Source organism: Epinephelus lanceolatus, chromosome 16 (assembly GCF_041903045.1).
Source record: "Epinephelus lanceolatus isolate andai-2023 chromosome 16, ASM4190304v1, whole genome shotgun sequence".
In the NCBI taxonomy this organism is placed as follows: domain Eukaryota; kingdom Metazoa; phylum Chordata; class Actinopteri; order Perciformes; family Serranidae; genus Epinephelus; species Epinephelus lanceolatus.
The window spans coordinates 16,519,217-16,541,741 of NC_135749.1; the positions used below are offsets into that span (position 1 = coordinate 16,519,217).

At 41.4% G+C, this 22,525-nt stretch overlaps 1 protein-coding gene across 5 annotated transcripts in view; it reads left to right on the forward strand.

Moving 5' to 3' along the window:
- elmo1 (engulfment and cell motility 1 (ced-12 homolog, C. elegans)) overlaps positions 1-22,525 on the forward strand; it is a 147,008-nt gene that overhangs the window by 25,288 nt on the left and 99,195 nt on the right. For 4 of the 5 annotated variants that reach the window (XM_033636877.2, XM_078175842.1, XM_078175841.1 and 1 more), the window contains exons 1-2: positions 6,225-6,362; positions 20,373-20,527. In XM_033636877.2, the coding sequence (XP_033492768.1) occupies positions 20,450-20,527 (78 nt within the window). In that variant the 5' untranslated portion in view covers positions 6,225-6,362; positions 20,373-20,449. Of the gene's footprint in view, positions 1-6,224; positions 6,363-20,372; positions 20,528-22,525 lie in introns of those variants that run through there. The other variant, XM_033636876.2, reaches the window with a different exon arrangement.

The following is a 22,525-nucleotide window of genomic DNA, read 5'->3' on the forward strand; positions in this document are numbered from 1 at the left end:
ATGAGAGGATAGCTACTTGCACAACCCGTGGGCAGTGAGACCCAACTAACAGTGTAACTCTGCTTGACATTTCATGCAGTAAGATGGACCCAGGAGTGTTTGGTCCAATTAAGTAGCTGCTGTAGCTAGCAGGTTGTGTACCTATTAACTCTGCCTCTGTGGTCTTCACTGCAGGCTGTGGCTGTTATTTACTCTGTATGAAAGGTACAATTTGAACCGTATTTTACTGGGGGAGGTCTGGTCTCAACTTCTCTGTTTGTCCAATTTTTCGTGCAAAAAATACAGGAGGTAAATTATGCCTCATGCATGCACCATCTCTGGAAATCTCTATTGTTCTCATGACAGTGTTTTAAATTGACATATCTGTAATCCAATCATGCGTTACTGTATGTGTTGATGGTTTGCAGACTGTCTGACCAGTGCACAAGTGTGTGCATTGATGATGATGATGATGATGATCTGGACTCCAAACTGCTATTTAATGGAAGAATCTGCTGCTGTTATTACATATGGCCCATTATAATTACATTACATGTAGTCCCTCAGTAAGACTAATCCTCCTCAGACTCTACCAAGCAGGAAGTCTGGCTTTCTTGAGTATCCTCCTCTTTGTGAATATACTGGGACTCTGCATTTCTACAGACTAATACTTATACAAATGAATAAACTGTGTTTATTCATTTGTATGAAGACAACTGGCATATTTTAACTGAGCAGTCAGCTAGAGGCAGTTGTTTTCTTGAATAAGGCGAAAGGAGATGGTTACTTTTCTGTTATGAGAGCTTGTGTTGTTTTAGGAAGCAGAATATTGTGTGATCATACACCTCCTTCAGAGGTGTTGTTTTGCAAGATGATGTGCAGTTGTTTGGAAACTAAGACATGGCCCATTTCTGTCTGGGTAACCATATGTAACACAGACCACCTAAATTGAAATGCATGGATCATAACTACTGGAGTTTGACGATTACAAGTAAAGCATGTTACTCCTCTTCAAGTGGAATACATTTGGATGTGGTTTTGAATAATAGATGATCCCCTGAGGTGTTGTGGAATTATCTTTGCCTGACAACCTCCTCTGCAGGCAGACTGAGGGAATGTGCAGATTCAATTCATATTTTAAAAATGGGGAAAGAAAATTTGAATAATAGAATAAAGGTTATAAAACACTAATAGAGTGTATGACGTCAACACCTGTGTGATATTATTATTCAACATCTGCATTTACATTTTTTTACATTTTGGGTTTTTCAGCTGACACTCTCATCTAGAGCCACTGAGAGCTGAGTGGAACCGTAAGCTCAAATTTCTGAATCACCAAAGTTTCCAGCGTCTTGTCATAGCGTGGACCAAGTTTAGAGTCACAGCTGACTGATAGTAGTGTCTCTTGAAGTGCACCAAAAAAAAAAAAAAAAAATCACCATTATTTTGTTATTAGTCAGACTGTTGTTACAGTGATCAATAATTTATCTGTTCTTTTTATTTGAACGAGGGATGTGAACTGTGACTGCTGTCTGACAATAGTTTGCTACTCTTCAGTTTACTGCACTGCCTATCAATTGGGTGTGGTACGAGCTAGTTGCCAGTAACTGCCAAGTAACGCCTGCTCTGCTCTGCTAATGGTGGTCTGTTAGGGTCATTAGCAGTGTCAGCATGGCTTGTGGTGCTAACAATGCTCAAGTGGTGTTGCGGTTTAAAGGAAGCTTCTTACTTAAGTGGGCTATCTGAGGGTAGGCCATAGGGTGGCCACCATAGCCCTTTTTACACAGAGATTGCGCTATAGGGCAGCTAGTGTGTGATTTTAGACATTATCACAGAAGGATAAAGAGGTATGACGGGCGTGACATGTAACCCAACAGCGTCAGCCTCTAGTGTGACATGTAACATACACATTAGCAGCACTTTCTATACAACAACAAGGGCATTAACGTGGCAATAACAATCAACAATCTGCTCTGAGGGTAAGGAGCTCCCAAATCTTATTGTTTTCCCGTCATTGTTCTCATTGTTTTTATAGACATTTTTTAAGCTGCTAACTGCTACTAGCCACTTTTTAAATCTTCTGTAGTGCATTGCACGCATAACATGTCGTCACAACATGAAACCCATGCTGCCCATGATCCCATCCTACCGGCCGTCTACAGATATTGTTGCTGCGCTGTTACTACCTCTGATGCTGCCTTATAGGCAAGACAACTCTGTGCCTCCATTACGCGATTGTACCTTTTTAAACAGAATAGTAAGACCACGCAACAGCGTGAAATTCCCGCCTTTAAGAGGCAATGTAAAAGGGGCTTATTTTTCCGCAGTGGTTACCAGCAGTAAAAGTTGAATGAGCAGCAAGGCTAGCTAGTTCCCATCCGACCCAGGTGGTGCCAAGCCCCCAGGAAGAGCATTAGGCTTTGAAGCCAATTTTACATAGTGGCCGAAAGGGGCATTAACAGCCAGGAACATCACATGATGTATGTGGGCTCAAAAAAGACTTTTCCCCATAGACTTACAGTGGGAAAGAGACGGTGGTAACATCTTTTGAGTGTCACAACCCCAATGAAATGACTTATTTCACTATCAGCATATAATCCATTCTCCAATAACATTTTTAAAGTCTAGAAGAGCCGCACAATTAAACAATTGAATCATTGTATTACCGGTCAGGTTGGTGGGGCGCTTAACCTGGAAGTCGCCCACTTGGCCAGTGGAAGTTAGCCACTTGCCCGAGCTTGGCTATGCTTAGCTTAGCTTTTAGTGTGCTTGCTCTATGGGCCCCACAGCACAGAAGATCCCTGTAATTTCAAATCATGGAAATAAAGCTTTTTTGGCTTCATTAGCCACTGAGAACTTTAATAAGAATGAACAGGGCCCTGCCTCCAACGCTGTATCCAGGTCTCTTCATACATCCATGGGTGGTGCGCAGTGCAGAGCGGCCAAGGCTAATGGTAGCTAACCAGTGGAAACAGAAAGGTGGGCAGTGGGCACTATGTTTCCTCATGTTAATGCGTCTAGCCGACTGTCTGTCAGCAAAGCCAACAGAAAATAAAATAAAAGGCAAGACATTAAAACTTCACCACCTCTAAATGGATAGCACTTTGAAATGTCACTGAAGCTCACTGTGTCAATGGAGTGCAATAGAGTTTTTCTTAAAGATTAACTGGTTGGTTTCTGCTAAATGGGTGCCAGGCTGTCAAAAACAAACTGAACTGAAACTGACATCCCTAATTTGAACTTTTAAGCAACAGGTCAAGAGCCATGACTAGCTGTTTCTCCAGCTTCCCGTCTTTGTGCTGAGCTCTTTTGGCTGTAGCTTCATGTGTGACTGACATGAGATTGGTATCTATCTTCTCATCTAACTCTCTATGAATGTTTTATTCTCCCAAATGTCCATTCCTTAGACACTCAATCATTCAAGAAAGCATCAACAAAGATGCGATGTTTCAGGTTTAGACAAGACCGATAGAGCACGTTTACAGTATACCACACTCCACCACATTATATACAGTATACACTTGTACAATGTGGTTTATTGCAAATTTTATTTTCTCTTGCATTGTTAATAAAACAGTTGCCTTCATATCACTGCTGCACCAGCATGCAAGACTTCCTGTTTTGCCATAAAATATTTTCTAATTTTTCAAAATCTAAAGCCTTTGTGTTTGCTAGTAGTAATTATGTCTAACATTTCTTTCAAACACACTTTCAACGCAACCTGCCTTGCATAACGAATAGTTCCTAATTGAAACAACAAACAGCCTAAACAGTCAGGTCAAAGCACTGACCAAACTGCAATCTGCTACTTTTGGAGCAAGTCAAAAATAAATAAATAAACATGTAGATCTGCTGATGGAGTCTATAGAACCAGAACAAATTACGTACATGTAAACACACACATAAGCAAGTCATGATGACAGATCACTTCTAAGGAGTTGTAGCACTTGCAGGCTTTAAAGCTGGCTGTTAACAGTTGGTAGTTTGATCCTCATTTATGGAGAATAGCAGCTGCAATCAGCTTGAATTGTTGAATTGTTCATCATAGTAAATACAGATAGTGACAAGCATTTACCATAAACGTCTAGAAACTTCTGTATACTAGTACAACATACTGTAATTCACTTCTCTGGGTATATCCGTGTGATCAAGGGTCAGTGGGTTTGTCAATACAATTTCACGTTACACCTTTTTAATTATATATCACATGGAGGGGCAGCTGATGGCTTTGATAAAGTGAGGGGATGCTCAGCAGGATGTGAAGGGCAGCAGTCGTAGCAGGAGAGTTTAAGAGGGTGACGAGGGGGATTTTGAAAGGTTGTCGACTGAAACAGAGTGTAGCATCCTGGATGGGTCAGTGGGGCTGACAGAGAGCACAGACGCAGGGTTAATCACGAGGGAGCTGAGATAGTTTGGATAGATTATTAAAGCCTTGACATGGAGTTGAGCAGAGTCCCCAGTGAGCTCTCTGACTCAGCAGACTTTAAGCTTCCTTGACAGAAAGTTGTGTTTGGATCACACACAAAAAATGTAGCGGTCTCGCAAGGATTCATTGGTGACAAAGGTCCTGCAAACTTTTTCACTTCCTCAGGTCTCGATCATTTTGTTGAGGCCAAACCTCAACACGTGACGGCTCTTGTCACGCTCCGCCTTGTCTTCTTTCACACAAGAGAAAAACTCAAAAAGGAAATGATATGTTTCTATTAGCTTGTTGTTTTTTTCAATAGTGTCGAAATTATTTCCTACTTGGATACTTGTCTTCCTGAGGCTCTAAGGGAGTTTGAGTCAGAACTGAAAGTCCTGGATACGTGCATTTACGAGGCTCATACGAACCTCAGCATGGGTGGAGTAAACATCTGTTTTTGTGTGACACTTGCACAGATGGCCTGTTGAGCTCTCAGTTTGAAATGAAGATGTCATCACCCTGTTAAAAAAAGTAAATGTTTCTTTTGGGCATTTAGCCTCTTAGCTCACAATCGCCGGTCATTTGTGACAGTGTGTAAGCTGTCTGACTCACTCTGTTGGCGCTCAATGTAGACTGCTCTGACTCTGTTGCAGCAGCGGTGATTTGGGGAGAAGTGAAAGCATGTGCTGTTTGTGGTAATCACCTGCTCTCTGGCAGTCTTTCAGCAGCAGTATTAAATGCATCATTGAGTCTAACTTGGCTGTAAACGCAGTAACACAAATTCTAAGTTTGAAGCGTAGGTTTTGGAAGTATTTTTGAGACTCTCCCCCTTGACTCTTTCCCCTGTGGTGTGCATCATGTCTCTCGGATGTTAGCTGTCTGCTGTGAATAAGACTTGGGTGGAATTTGTTTTCAGGGTGAATCATTAAAGGGACATTTCACCCCAAAACCAAAAATACATATTCTCCCTCGTATCTGTAAGGCTATTTATCAGTGTTGATTGTTTTGCCCTAAGTTGCCGAGTTTTGGACATTCGGGCTGCACGATATGCAAAAACAGTCATATTGCAATTATTTTGACAGATACTGTGAGGAAGACCGGAACTGCGAGGAAAAATATGTACTTCCAATTTTGGGATGGAAGCAAAAGTTCAACATTTTGGGAAATACACTTATTTACCCTCATGTCTGTCCAGCAAATTTAAGGCTACAGCCAGCAGCCGGTTAGTTTAGTTTAGTGTAAAGACTTGAAGTATGGGGAACGACAAACTTTGTTCCGTACAAACCCCACCAGCACCTCTAAAGCTCACTAATTAACACATTAGTGTACAAATGTTGCTCCAGAAAGTTACTCCGCCCAGCCAGAGAATAGTCAGGCACGAAACGACCAAGATTAAAAAATGATTAGTGAGATTTAGTTACCTTTGTTTAGAGCAAGGCAAGCTGTTTCCCACTGTTTCCAGTGCTAAGATAACCTGCAATTAAAGCTCCAGTAGTTTATCTCACAGCAATGCACTGGATGAGGGGAACACTAATGAGATATTTATGAGATATGATTACCCTTAATTAATCCATTGAGCTCAATTAAGTGTGTTTTAAATTTCTAGGGATGGAAGCGTGGTTTCGTTTGTGAATCTGAACTCCGGAGTCTCTTCTGTCTCGCCGTCTTCTTATCTTTGAATTTTGCCGCTTTTTCGGCTGCAGACCTGTTTCCTCTTTTCTCGACAAACGCCTACTTCCTCCTTCTGTCTGTCTCTCTCAGCACTCTGTGTAGCCTGAGGCGAAGCACTGCACAAACCGTTGTGAAGTCTTTGTCTATGGCTTATGATGCTGGAGGCGCTTCACTTGCAGGCAGATACTCAGACTGAAGTTGCTTAGAAAAGAGCTGCCTCCTCACTTCCCTTGAAGTAGTTGTTTGCACAAGAAGCAGCTTGATTGGGGGAAGAACTAACAAGCCTGTTGGTTGTCAAGTTTTCCGGGTGAGTCCTCACGTCTTCGTGGTGTTTTTAACTCTTCCTTCACGCTACACAGGATGCAGTAGGCCTCTGGGTGCGGCTCTGTGCACTCTCCTGCCTCCTTTCCTCTCCAATGTGTCACCAGTGGGCACGAACATTGTGGTTAGATGGAGTAGTAAATGTCTTGGTACGCACTGTACATGCTTGTTGGCTGAGTCCAAGACGGGACTATATGTGGGTTTTCCACATGTAACCAAAGAAGAATGGAAATGTCAAAGAACGGATGTGTTTTAAGACAGTTGAGCGTTGTGGCCTCATGGTTTTGGGGGTGATGGAAATGTGGTGTTATGATTTTGGAAAGGATAAAGCAAGAGCATACTTACACCGCTGATAATTCTGCTGAGTTGGAAAGTAATTACTTGGCAATATATAGATTCCTTCACAATATACAGTATGGATTAGTTGTGCGCCTGGGGGCCTAATTTTGCCTTGTATTTTCTTTTCCTCTGGCAAGTGTCGTCTTTTTTTGTCTCCTTGTCTCTAAATGTTCCAGTGTTTTGATTATCTGGGTTTGCAGAATGCCATCCAAGTACCTCTAATTGTTTCTGACTCACTTGTTTACCTCAAATTGCTGGCTTGCTCCGCTCACAACACACTATTTAGGCTACGCTTGTACCTTGTTCAGCAGTCCTGTAGCTCCATGCTTCACTCATTCTCCTGTGTGTGCAGATTTATGTATCTAGATACACATGCAGTAGATTCATACAGTATGTGCACAAGAGTCGCTCTGGGTCCTCTTAGCTGGCTCGCGCCTCCGCGGGAGATTGGTTGGCTGCTGAGGAGAGTTGTTACGAGCTCCTGGTACCGACATTTGACAGGATATCCTGGTTGCAGCATTTTAGTGAGAACCAGGGCGGGTTTTTGACACAAAAAAGAGGCCTGCTAAGAGGCACACAGAGAGAAGTCACCAGGCTGCTGTGATGCTTGTCAGTCCAAACTCCAAACTTTAGAGCATGCCATAAATAAGATTAAAACAACCATGCCCTTTTTAGATGCCTTGTTGTTTAAGGAACATTGTCACTGTTTTCTTGGCATATTATTTGTATACACATGCATGTTAAGTCTGTTAGAGTTTGGCAGTTCCTCCTTTAGTTAAATCTAGAAGCCATATTTCTAAACCCTGACCTCGCCTTCCCCCTTTTCCTTTTGTCTTCTTCCTTTATTTGTAGCTGTTTTGCCAGCCCTTTGTCTTACAGCCAGCAGCTTTCCTGTGGGCTGGGTGTTGGGTATGTGTGTGTCTATTTGGGAGGGATTGGGCACAACACAATAGCATTTTTAAGATTCTTAGTTTCAGTGTGCTTCTTTTGTCATTTTTTACTATCGGGACCATAGTGTGTTTTTGTTCTAATACGCTACATCAGCGATTCCCAACCAGAGGTGCATGTACTCCAGGGGGTGCTTCTGCAGCTGCCAGGTGGCGAGTGTAAAGTTTGTGGATCAGCTCAGCTAATTTGTTGAAATAGAATTTGATGAAGAAAATATGGATTTGCTGAGTCAACTTTTACACCTGAGCAATGTTGCTATTAAGAGTCTGCAAGATAGAAAACGGTTGAACAGAAGTCATGGATGAAATGGATAGTTAAAAGTAAATGATACATGGGTGAAGTAGTGAAAAGTAATTAGTGTTAGAATCCACACATTTGGAACATATGAATTCAGGTTACATGACTTGGACTCGAGTCACACTGGAGTCACAAATTTGATGACTTTAGACTTGAAAAAATTAAAAAAGATACAACTTGACTTGGACTTAAACACCAATGACTCGTGACTTCACTTGAACTTAAGCCTTCTGGCTTGGAAATACTTAATACCTTTCCCCAGCAAGCTCTCACTAAATTCCCCATATCCAATGTGACGACATTCAATCAAGTTGCAAGGGAGAACCGTGAAGAGCTGATATTATGTTACTGAGCGTAAGGTGAGTTGGAAAAAATTCCAAAGATAATTTCGTTTGCGTAGAGAAACTGGGTGGTGGTCAACAAAAAAACTGATTGCAGTATGCAAAACGTGCAGGTTGAAAATTCCAGACAGATGCAACAACTTCCAACAAACTTGTTTTAACAAATAAGTACAAACTTTCAGAAGCATTCAGGATTTTTGTAAACTTAATATGTTATAACATTGTTGTTCAAATGGCATTACATTGGTTCAAGAGCGTATTGTGACTTGTTTAGGACTTAACTTGGGACTTGTCAGTCTTCACATTGGACTTGACTTGTGATTTCAGTGCAGAAACTTGAGACACACTTGTGACTTGCAAACCAATGACTTTGTCCCACCTCTGATGCTGGGTGGTGTTGATGTGGCCTTCCTTGAGTTTATCTGACAGGGCTGTGCGGGTACATCAGATAAGTTCTAAACTTTCACAGAGGGCAGTAAAACACTGCCTTTCAGATTGGTGTTAAGTTACTCTTTAAGTGTGTGTGTGTGTGTGTGTGTGTGCCTGAGAGATGCACACCTCTCAGGCACACACCTCTCCCCAAGGGTGTAACATGACCATCCTGCAGCTAGCGTGCATGTAGGCGTGTGAAGGCGTTGTGCTCGGAGCAACAATAACTCAGTCTTCAGCACCATGTCGGTGGCCTTTTGTATCAGCTCTCAGATAAAGGATGGTGCTCTTTTTGCAGGCTGTCACACATACACACTCACACACACACACACACACACACACACACACACCCATAGGCCCCTGTGGCGAGGCGGGCCCTTTGTAGAGGCATCAGATGAAGAGCTAGAAAGGGCTCTTTTGAAATCCACCCTAGCACATAGGTTAATACTGACAAATCCACACACAGGCACAGACACAGATGTCTGCATATGATAAAACATGAGTACATGCACCCAAAATGTGCATGATATTGTAAAACTTGATTTCGCTGAAACACTTAAAGCACATGAAAGTCTGAGAGAAAAGATTTTGATCGATAGGGTGGCCTCATTTTGTTGCTTGTTTTGTGGTATGAGCGGGTAAAAGGGGCTTAAAAGGACTTTTTATTGCTCGCATGTTTGGTTTCCTGCATGAGATTACATGATGTTACTGTTTATGACAATAATAGATGAAAATGTTCAGAAACACATAATAATTACACCGTGAAACTGGGTATAAAATGATTTCAGATAGTCAGGGTGAGTCAGGGTTTCACCAGAAGTGGTACGACTATAGATAGGTTGAAAAAGTTCTGAGCCTTGGGCAGCTGCCATGTGGTCCTCTGTAGGAAGTTGAGGTTGCATCGAATTTATTGTTGTTTTTTTTCAAACTGTAGAAGCGAGATGAGTCAAAAGCTAGAATCTGTGAGGGAGACGTTTGACCTTGCATCGGTGACTCTAACAAGGACGACTTCCGTTAAACTTTCATTCATATCATATCAGTAATTTCAGCTTCTCAGCTTTAGAGTTTCTGTCAGGGGTGGCGGGATTTGGATCAAGTAGCTCATCTAAAATAAGGTGCCAGATCTAGTAGCTACAGCAATTATGTCAATGTATCATATTTACCTAAATGTTCATATTAGATATGTATGTAAGTGTCCGATCAGACTCTGTATCAGAGATACCCAATATTAGAGGATTCTGATCAGGATTAGAGGCAAAAAACTTGAATGAGACCTCCCTGTAAGATTCATCATCAAGGGTGATGGGAGTCGAAAGCCTGACAGACTGGTTGCAGTTAAGTTGATATGACAGTGACAGGAGAAAGTCGGGAGAGATGCATCAATACAATAAATTTGTGGTCTGACACGTGCATATATCGTGTCAAAATTACTCAGCGAGAGCCCATAGGGGATCACAAGGTCTGAAATATGGTGTTTAGCATGCATCAGGCTGCTCACAGTGCTTCAAATTAAGTGCCAGTTAAATGCAAAAGAAGCCTGAGGTCATCATAAAATCATCTACAATTTAAATGTTGACATAGTTTGATACCTCCCCCCCCCCCAAAGGATAACACTTAAGTGAATGCGTTAACCGAGGCTTTTTCGTTGGTCACACTGACATTGTCTGTAAAAACTGCTGCCTCATGTTCTCTCACACCATTAGGGTTCATAGTAAAAGGTCCCAGGAGGCGCTGGCAGGAAAGGATGTGCATTGCTGAGATCATGTTCCTCTTGATATTCATGCCTTCAGTCCCACTATTTGTCTCCTCTCTCTCTCCATCAGCGAGCCCTTAAAAGTTTTAATTAGACTTCAAAGTGTTAAAATCCCTCAAATAGAGCAAATGAGCATATTCATTTTTTTTCCATGTTATGGGGGGATGCTTTAATTAAAATTCTTTGAAAGCCATTGCTTGCTATTAGAGAGTGGCGTTGATGGAGTCTTTAGCAAAGCTGGAAACGTATTTAGACAAATGCCATATATGAGTGACCCCTCCAGTAGATGTATTGATTTATTGTTTTTTTTTAATTTATCTTTTGGGCATTTTTAAGCCTTTAATCGATAGGACAGACAAGTGTGAAAGAGGGAGAGAGAGAGAGAGTGACATGCAGCAAAGGGCCACAGCGGCAACAGCCTTGTACATGGGGCTGCCTGCTCTACCACCAAGCCACCGACGCCCGATGTATTTATTTATTGTGCAGATTATTTGTACATCCAGCTTTTTGTTTCTCTATCTTGCTTAAGTTGTTTTTAATTTCTCTTCCATTTAAAGTTTAGGGAGTTTGGCTTTCAAACTTTTGCTGCTTTTTTCTCTCTTTCCCCATATTCTGTCCTCTCATCTTTATCTTTTGTTCTTTTATCAATGTTTTTCTTCACTTGCTCTGTTGTGCTTTTTTCCTCCTCTCGCTACCTGCCTTGCTTTTTTATCCTCTGTTGTATTAATTCTATTGATCTTAATCTACATTGTATGTAATTAATTCATGGTATTTCTCTGCCATCCTTTAACTTCTATCACTTTTCACTCCCTTCCTTCCTCTCTATGTCTCCTCATGTTTATGCCGGGTACACACTACACGATAACAGCCCAATTATAGCCTGATGCAGCGTCGTACGGTGTTGGCTCGAATCATGAACGACAATGAATGTCGTACGCTATAATCCGTCATTTCATCTGGTGTAGTGTGTCATTGTAGACGACAACCGATGCCACGCCTGGGACACCTCACGATGTTCCAACAGAGAGTCTAGCATGTTTGACTTTCTGAGTAAAAAAGGAAAAGTGATGGTGTGAAACAGCAGAGGCACTTTAGCAACCGGCTGAGTACTGCCATTAGCATCAAGCTAGCAAACAATGTTATTTCTTCATAATGGAGACGGACATAAAGTAATGACATTTAAAAATAGTGGCTTTTACTTACCACAACTGCAGAATGTAATCAGCTTCATTTAAAACAGACTACATTATAAATGGGCCATTATTTATTATTCCCTCTGTATTTTTATATTTTTACTTTTTATCCGCTCCCGCTTGCCTTGATAAAGTTAATGCATCACACCATCATTTCAAACTCAACACTTCCTGTATGTGTATAAAATTAAAAGCTCCTTATAACTTAAGTTGAGAGAATCCCTACATTTTCTAAACAGGCTTTTATTGTGAAACATTTGCAGGAACTTGTTGTCAAGGAGTCAGTGACTTGCATGTTTGCGTACAGTACTTCAAATGTAGCTCCTGCCATCTGGTGACACTTATTACGTTACTACGATAACATTTCAGCTGGCACATGAACAGACAGTGACTGAAGTAATAGCAATAGTAATAATAAAAATAGGACAAGAATCACCCGATGACTGGGTATGGATGGTGTGGACCATCGTGTAATCTGTCATGTCTGTCGGCCAAGTCACAGCACGATTTTCTGAATCCACAATCGCATAATCTGACATAGTGACTGTCAGAACAGACAACATCGTGTAGTGCGAACCAGGCATTACTTGCAGTTCTCACCTTCATCGCTCCATCTCCTCGCTTTCTCTTTCCCTCCCTCCTCCCCTCTGGAGACAATGTGACCCTCACATTACATATCATGAATTATTGAGGTGAAACCCAGCACTCGTCTGCTGCCCAACAAATCACAGGCCTCCTCTTTTTCTCTGGTTCCTCTCCTCTTACCCTCTCTCCCCTCTTTATTGATGGTTTGCTCCCTAATTTCGACCTCTGGCATCAGATCAGATCACAGGGTAACATGAGATTTAGTTTTTTCCCCACTCTTTTGGAGCAAATCCTGAGGAATTATGGCCGCTGTAACCCAGCGGCACATGCCTCTCAGGTTGCGCCAGGTGGGCGAGTGCTTGAATGCAGATTAACTCGTGCACACATTCACAGATTACAATACCTTGCTGGACTGGAGCCCAGTTGGACTAGTAGTGTTATGGTTTTGGCAGCATGTTATTGCGTACAGTACATTAGTGCAATTAAAACAATGGAAGGATTATGAATGTGTGTCAAATGAATGGAAAAAAGAGATTGTAGAGTCTGTTGAATGTTTTTCATCGCCTGATTTATGTTCTCTGTGGTCATTTTTTGCAAAATGATATGTTCTGAGGAGAAGGAGACTTGGCAAGAGACAGGGAAACCTCAGATGTGGTAGACAAAATGAATGAACGGTGGAAAAGAGGAAGGAAAGGTCAGATCCTGAAAATGTTCGTCTCCAAATATAAAAGATGGAGTGAGCTCTGTGTCCCGTTAGCCTGTTTAACCCTCTGGCGGAGTGAAAAATAAACACATACTCGCTCACACTCAACTGAACTAGGTTGCTGCAAATCACCTGCTCTGACATGATGAGCTCTGACAGCAGCTAGCTCGATAACAAGGTTCCATTTACACTGTAAGGAAGTTGCGATGAGATGCCAGAGCGACAGATTGGGAATTGATACACAGCCTCCCCCCCAGGCTATAGTAAACACTCATGATGACATGTAGAGAATAAATGGAGCCAAGCACACACACACACCTGAGAGGAATCTTAGTGTTAAACCTTGTTGCTCTGAAGTCGTTCCCTGGAGCAGTGTGTGTGTGTCCATCGCAGGAAAAACATGTTGATCAAATGAGTGCTGGACCATTTGTAGCCCTGGTCATGGTGTGCTGGTGTGTTGAACCGCTGTGCCTCTCAATTACATATGAGCCCATTTTCAAGGGATTTACCATGGCTGTCAGCAATGAGATTGGTGTGTGTGGGTGAGTGTGTGTGTGTGTCTCCAATCAATAAGCCTCAAGGCCGTCCATCTCAGTCATCTAGTTCTCGGAAGATGATGACAAGGTGCTCGGAATACACACATACAGACACAATGGCACACACACACACTTGCTGTCTTTACTGGAAAACCAAAGCAAAACCTCAGTCAGGAGGATAGCCTTATATTTTGACTTCACACAGACAAACCCTCCACTTTCTATTTTATTGCATCTAGGGACTTATTTTTGGAACTTGTGCTACAACAAAGTCTGACTGGGCAAGGAAAATGACCAGTTAGGCAGTCAGACAAGACATAAACATAGGTCAGGTTATCCAGCTTATCTAAACTAGTCACTCTTTGCAAAGACAGACTGTATGCCTTCACAAATGCAGTAAGTATGGAGGTCAGAATTGGACCAGTCTTAAGTTAGACTCTAAATTTTAATAGATGTTTACAGTATTGCTCGATCAAGAAGGCAATACTGATATTTAAAGGCCCAGACACACCAAACAGACATCAAAGAACGAGCTGTGTTAAAGGCTGTTGTTTTGCCTCACTTTGCATGTGTCAGCTAAAAAATTGCACCCGAACACACCATAAAGACTACAGCCGATGACCAAACTAGGACGTACATTCTGTGCCTGTGTGAGAGGAAATAACTCTCCATAGCAGCAGGCGGCATTAGTCTGTAATTGTCATTCAAAAAGGGAAAGCAGAAGACCGACAGGAAGGATTCAAGACGCGAGTTAACCAGTTAGCACATTACTAACACAACCTGATGTTAAAAGAACAAAGCATATTTACTGTGCGCTAGCGAACAATGACACAAACATTTACAAACCTTTTCTGATCATGAACTCAACGGCTAAAGAAATAATCTCACCTTTATAAAAACAAGTTTGTTTTGACCTCACACCCTCATGAATTCAACTTTTTGTTTACTTTCCTCACTTTTGTTTCCCTTCTTGGGCACTGAGCTGAACCACCAATCAGAGTGATTTCAGTCACCGACAGGCTCCACCAGGTCAGATGCTGATGCATGTCACTGTTTGTCAAATATATCATTTCTTCACTGCAGTTTCACATAACTCGTCCAACAACGTACCCAGATTTTGCTTAATCTGCGACGAAACTACTATCGACCGATAGATAATTCCAGCCAATTTATTGAACTGCTTTTGTTTACAGCTGACAGTTTGGGTGTTAATTTTATTGTTTACCTTTGTTCTTTTTTCAAAATCAGTTTGGCTTATCCGAGTGTTTGTTTAAAATCTCTCTGCTCATGTTCATTGTCAAGTTGTACTTTTGGCGCTGAATTCCTAGGCCTCAGCATTTAACTTGGTGACAGTGACACCAAGTTATTTGGTGACGGTTTTAGTAAACTACGAAAACAAGACAAAAGTTAACATAAACTGAAATGATCCTTTAGGTTGGCTCTCTTTTGCAGTTGAGACAAGATAAAGGCTCTACAACAATACTCCCGGGTCTATGAAGCGGTAGCTATACTTAAACATTTCGCCAAGGGCTGGGCGATATTGAGAGAATCTAATGTCACTTCTTTTTTTTTCTTTTTTTTTTTTCAAATACTTTAATACCAGTAATGCAACGATATTGTAGGTTTGACGACTGGTGCTTTCACAAAATTTTTAGACAATGAGAATTTTGATAAATAATCACAAATAATGTTAATATAATGATAAAGTGAGTAAAGACAAATGACTGCGCACCCGCAGCTATAAGAGTCTGGTAAGTTCAGAAAATTAAATAATGCACCCTTCAAAATGAAGATAAGGCAACACGGTATTACAGTATTCAAAATCTAAGACGATACCTAGTCTGTTGTTATATCGCCCACCCCTAAAGGACTGCTGTGCTGAACATGCTAACATTCTGACAGCTGTTGAAACATTTCACTCAAACCCCATGTGAACCTCATGATGGCACTGGTTGAAAGGTCAGATGATCACTAACGTTATTAGGATTCATTCTGAGGTTAACGTGAACATCTGTACAAAATTTCATAGCAATCCATCAAATAATTGTCGTGATATTTCAGAATAAGCAACAGCGCGACACTGAAATCCCTGTACAGCCACGCAGCTCCAGCATGGTTAAAAATCTTGACAGCCTGTCTCAAGAGTGGCAGTTTTATAGCTCCCGCTGACTGCCTCACCATGTCTTCAGTCAGTATTGAGAGGGATGATAATCTGGGCATCGATGACTAACATGCTGTTATCTATAGAATATGACTGAATGAATCACTCATTCACACATTCTGTGTGTATGTAAAGTAAGGCTTGTGAGACACATTTTTTATTCTAACAGAATAAACAGGATGGTGCTGCTTGTATTCTTCAAACTATATGTTTGTTTCAGCAAATAATCCATGAAGTGTAATGTGTGCAGGATTGTGCCAGATGTTTATATCTGTCTCAGTGTTTTCTTTCCATTTTCCTCTCCCCACATCTTATTCACCACCTTGCTGTTCCAAGAATGGTGACCAGAAGCGATATTTTCTCTGCATAAGGTTGCAGGGGAGAGGCATGGGGAGAGGGAAACGGAGAGATACACAGCTGCATACGCTGAATGTCACTGAAGGCAAAGCGCCTCGCAAAGTATTTAACATACGTTATGAAACTACTCTAATCTTCAGTAAACACACTCGGTCATATTTCAAGGGTTGAAATTCAAAGCAGAGGGGTGGAGTGAGTCATTTTTGGGGAGTTGTGACAAACGTGACTTGAGTATGACACGCGCTTTGGAAAGAAAGATGCATCCACATCTCGAGCTATTGATGCAGTGGCTGCCATGACAACGGGCCCTTGAATAAAGGCTATGTGGATCATTATGGGGTGACTCACACACAACGCCAGGCCAGTCTCATTACATAAACTATCTTTAAATTAATACCTGCTCATTAAACGCACACATACATATAAATACTCAAACATTGCTGTTTACACTGTACAGCAGCACACGGACTCCAGACATGCACACAAAAACCATTCTGGTCAGTGTTTGTGCGCGCACACATTTCATCATTCTGTCTGTGTTCATGCACACATGCTGTATATATCAACACACACACTACTCAGCTCAATAGTTTTCTCCCAGGAATTACTCCGAGCCAGTCTGAATGCATTATGGATTGAGATTAAATATGTAAACAGGCTTCTAAACCAGGAACTGGGATGATCCAAGCTTTCTAGACAGGCTAGGGAGGTAAATTATTGATGCCTTCCTCAGTGGGTTTTGGGGATATCTGTGGTGCATTTTCCACTTGACAACTGTGCAGTGGTGGGTTTCATTAGACCCCCCGCAAGCATGCAGAAGTGGCTTTACCCAGCTCCCCCTGTGTGGCTCAGAGGAACCGTGATTTGGCTATTTTTCCACCATGGGACTTCTAACTGGCTTATTTTAGAAAGCCACAGGGCTTCGGGTCAAGTCGGCTGCCTGTTCCTCTATCAGATATCTCCTCTGTAGAGGGACAGAAGCCAGGGAGGGGCTGCCGGACCAATGTTTGAGTCTGTGTGTTGGTGTGAAAGAGAAGAGTATTGGTCTGCTTGTTGCTATGCTTATGAACCCAGGGGTGCATCGTCAGGAGAGGCAAACCAGGCAAATGTTTAGGCCCTCCCCCCAATAGTGTTTTCTATTTATTCATATTTATATATTTAAGAGTACTTTAAACTGTAAAGAGTTAATACATTGTTCAACTTCAAGTTCAAATCAGGGCAACCAGGGTTGTTCAGATTCAGTATCTGCTTGTGTTTTCGAGTTGTGTTTTGGCCATTGAAAGATATGATGGCCTTTTTTCTAGTATATTTTATGTGACTCACTGGAAAATAAAAGTTAAAAAAAAAAAAAAAAAAGTAATAAAAGCTCCTCTATTGCTCTTCACTCTGTCCTTGTCCTTTCTCTGCCCATTGCCTTCGCCTCCTGTTTTGGTATTGCACTGTAAAGTTGGAGGACTTGAAAGAAAGAGACAGAAAAAATAATTAATTAGAAACGCCCACACCTTTAAAACTTCACACTCCAGTTTGTAAGGTAGGTTTTGTGTTAAAAAGTTGTAGTCTCCAAACAAAAGCCTGGCTGATACTGGATTCTTAAGGCTGATATTTGCAAACATAAGAAAATCTGATTGCAATAAATCTGCTAATATTAATTGAAAATGAAACCACATTTGCTCAGGTTTCAAAGGTTTTAAGTCACGACCACACCAGACGGGGGTACACATCCATAAACTTCCCAAACACAGAAAATAAGAAAAGAATATGAAAATACAGGCAAATACACTGCCACACACTTCTAGTGGGTCATAAGTGGTGATTGAAAGGGATTACTTCTGAATGAGTATACATTTTTTTGTTTGTTTGAGGAAAACCCTTCATTGTGTATTTTTAAGAAAATCTCATTGTGAAGTTGCAAAATAAACTTGTCGGTGCTCTCTGGTGGACAAACTATGCAATCGAGGCACTGTCTCTAAATTACTTAAAATGTATTTGGCATTTATTTTATCGCAAGTTCTTGTTGCATATCACCTGGCACATATGATATAGCTGCGACATGCTAATGTCTGCAGATGTATCAGTCCAGCTACTTTATCAGTTATGTTTTACTTCAGACCCCAGCTGAGACATCTGGGTGATGTCAGTTGAGTAATTTACTCAGATTTGTCAAAGTTCATCCAGACCCACAGAGGACATTTACTCAAATGTTCTTAATGGCTGTTTTGTGCTCCCCATGATGAGTAAAGTGACCTTTTATGTGTAAAATTGAAGAAGTACCGCTTTAAGTTAGTGGAAAATGCCAGAAGAAGAAGCTCTGTATTAGTAACCTGCTTAAGCTGCTGCTGTCCTGCATGCTTACTGGCTAAAGTGGCTATTGTGGTTAAAGTGCTGCTACATCACTTTTGTGAAAGAGAGATGGAGCTGCTTTATCTCACAAACTGCAGGCACTCTTGTGCTGTTATTACTGTGACAACGTCTAAAAGGAATCACATATTTCACTCTGAAAGTCGCACCGAGATGCTGCCGGAGCAGTTTGTGTCTTTCTGCTGTGTTTAAATGACTGAGCTGAGGCTGCATCCCAGTGAAACGGCGTACATCTTTTAAAACGTTGTAACTTTTCAATTCACTCACCTGCTGTGACCTCATTAGCAGTTAAACTTTGATTTGAATTAAGCTTGTGAGTGAATCCGCCCCACCGGCATGTACTAATGTTCTGTGTGTCAACAACTGCAAATTAAATTAGACTACCGCTGGAAAAAAAAAAGTCATCTCAGAGGACAAATAAAAAATCTGTTTGTCTGCTTTAGTTTGTATACGTGAGTATGAGAAGTTGAACTGTGTGTTTGAATACTATTTCAAGCACTGGTATTTGTAGAACTTTGCATGAAGTGCTTGGTTTCTAAGGTTAACCGTAAAACAGACAGAGGAGCGTGTTTTAAATGTGGGCTAATGGCTAGAGATGGCAGGTAATGCATGTGTGGTTTCTATACTAGCACTAATGATAAACCCTTATGCATTGCGGCTGGAAGACCTGACCTCAGATGGTAATGATAATATAAGAGGCCAGTGTGCATACTTTGTGTGCGTCTGCTCAAATAACCGTGAACTGGAGTAAGTAGGTCAATTGATTTATTTCCTCTAAACATTTAATGTGGAAATAGACATGTGCCTTTGCTCTAACTTATCATTATAAAGTCAATGTTGATTGCTCAGTGGAATGGCTATAAATAATGGCACCATCTGTCTTCAGATTGGCTTCCTATAAGCCTTGCTATCACTATGCAATTCTGTCTGCTATGGGGTACAACCTCCCAGGAAAGTAAAGGCTCAATTGCCGGCACAAAGGAAGTATGTCAACCATTGTGAAACCAAAACAGGAAGAGGATAGCACTTTAATTTCGGTAGCAATCCCCATTTATCAAAGAGAATCAATGTATGTTCTTTGCAGTTACCAAACAACTAAAGCAACTGTGGAGAACAAAATGCAGTGTGTCCTGTGTTGTTGGTAGTTGCTAAGCTCCGACGAAAACAGAAAGCGATCCGGATGCAACAGTGGCGCCAATCACTTGGAAATGCTAGGGTCGGGGTGGGGGGTTGAGAAGTTGTCTGTTGCCGCGTCCCATTTGTCTCAGAGGTCAGGGGCCAGACCTAGGAATGATATCACAACTGAGTAATCATGTTCCAGTACAACAAGTTGGAAAACCAAGATATTGTTAGCAACACCAGTTCAAGCTAGGTTAGCAATTGTTAGTGATACCACAAGACAATGCATTACGCCATATTTTGCACATACAAACACTGTAGCAACATGTCCGTTGATAGAAGTTGGACAGGACTATCTGCACGTCTGTTTAAATGAGAAACAAATAAGACAGATGTGCTAATAAACAGTATATTACTATGGCTTCATTGCTGTTGATGCACACAGCAGCCATCTTGGATTTTGAGGTCAGGGTCGGTGAGGTTCACCGTTTTTAAATCTGACTTCAGGGAGCTCCCAGGTGAAATTTCTGAGTGCGAACTTGTTAATTTCGCCTTAAAGTTTGCATGAAAGTGAACTGTTGGTTTGAGCTGTTCAGTAGCTTCTGCTGCTAATGTGAATTTATAAGTTGCTGATGAGCAGTCTCCCGAGCACTGCACTGTGCACATTACACATGTATTTTTCAGCATCGCTCTTGTTGCCCTTTCTCCACAGTCATATATAAAATTCTTCAGTTTAGAGGATGCTAATGTAAGCAAACAACTCAAATAATGACCTAGTTCTTGACTAATGTGCCCCATTTTCCTCTCTTCTTATTCCCATCCACTTCTGTTTTCTTTCATCTCTCCTTCCATCCTCTCCTTCACTCCTCTCCTGCAGGTTTGGATGAGCTACCTCCAGTAGTAGTGACAGAGGTGTGAGGCAGCGAGACCCACACCACCAAATCCCCGTCAGCCATGCCGCCACCGGCAGACATCGTCAAGGTGGCCATTGAGTGGCCGGGGGCCTTCCCCAAGCTCATGGAGATAGACCAGGTAGGTGTCTGATCACTGACAAGACTTATTATGAACACACATGACTGCCCTTTATATCCAGACTAAGCCTAAGTTATGCTGACAAAACATAGCAAACATTGTGCCTGTGCACAATGACCATCAGACCATCAGATTTAAACACCTTGAACAAGCTGCATGCTTTGTCTGAACACAGAATTGTACAGTAATCTGCTGTTGTGTATACAGTTGAAAGTGGTTCAAATGCGCGGGGGTGTGTGTGTGTGTGTCTGAAGGACGCAGGCAGATGTGATCAGGGCATGATGCATCTCTGTTTGTTCCTAACAATTACGCTAATTACCAAAAGGAAGAGCCTTAATTAAAGATGTTTAACAGTCAACACAGTCAAAGCTTTGACAGAACTTCACAGACATTACATTGACTGTGATGGCAGAGGCTCCATAATTAATGGCCTTAAGGCTCATTTATACTCCTTTTTAAGTTCGAAAATAGATGCATCAGTTTCCGAACATTGTAATCGTCAATGTCCTCATACTTCCATGCGTGCTTTTTGATAGCCCAGATACAGCCAGTAGAATGCACTAGAGGGCAGAGTCAGATGTGTCTGACAAAAGCAAATGAGGCAACAGTGGAGGAGGTCGTAATAATGTACCTTTGAATGGAGGCAGCTTTGTTGACAGCGGTGGTCTGTGCTGCCCTTATACATACATCCTGACACTAGAATTCTTTTCACTATATTACTGATTTGTTTCATTCTAGCATTTAGCTCGATCTGGCCCAACTCCGCAACTAGGACGTCCAATTTTGTCGTCTTTTCCGATGGTCGTATGTCGATTGAACTATGCTACACTGCCTCCACGGTGTCTGGTGGTACTGCTTGGTTTTGTCTGTCTGTAAGCTTTCAGAAATGGAGAACAACTGGGATGAAATGGACGAATTTCGTATGGACAGCATCAGTCAGGTAGCAGTCGTAATATTTTTAACTGCAGCTGTCTTAACTTTCACCTGTTAAAATGACACAGGGGGAAGTTTATATTAGCCGTAGCTGTAACGGCTAAAATGAACATTTTTTGCTGTTGTCTCATTGAGGAGCTTTCAGCAACCTGGTGTCTGCATTCAGCCAAAGATCATTCGTGAGTGGAAAACAGGTCCCCAGGAAGTGCGCTGGCATTTGAAGCCAATTTGTCATAGTGGCCAAACTTTGTAACTACAGCTTTCAGGTCCATCATGTGACGCCATTCGGCCCAAAAAGACTAATTCTCAGAGACGTCTGTAAATCAGTGGATACATTTTTTTGAGTGTCACAACCCATGTGAAATGCTTCGATTTACCATCAGAATTTGATCCCTTTAGGCCGATAACATTACAAAAATGTAGAAGAGCCAGGGGATCAAATCATTTTATCCCCATTAAATTTAACTAAGCGCTAAACTGGAAGGTAGCAGCTCAGCTGGTAAAGTCTCTAGTGTAAGCTAGAGATTTTGATTTTACACCTGGGAAGCTGAACTTTTGTGGCCTAATGTGCAACTTTTATAGGCATGAACAGGGCCCCACCTCCAGTGCTGTATCCAGTTTATTCATACTTTTCTACATCCATGGAAAAGACACATCACTTTGTAGTTTAAGAAATTATTTGGCTAATGGTGTTGCATCAATTTCAGGAGAATTAAACTTTAATGGAAACCAAATTAATATTTTATACTCATAGACTTAATAGTTCTTATTTTGTATCTTCAGTATTTAAGCTGTTAAAATGAGTAGGCTGCACCTGTTACAATGTATTGAATGTAATAAATATGTATGTAATCAACAGTCTGTACCTTAGGATGCTCTCTTTTCCAGTTGTAGCTACAGTTTGCAAACATTAATTAGGCTGCTTCTCAAAACTGTAGTGTTTTTGTGTAGATAACAGATCGGTTTTAGTTTTTTATAACTGTAGTTCCCTAGATGTGCTAAAAGCTTTATTTAGATTTGAAGTGGTGAAGAGTTTCATAGTGGATTTTTTTTTTGTTTGTTTGT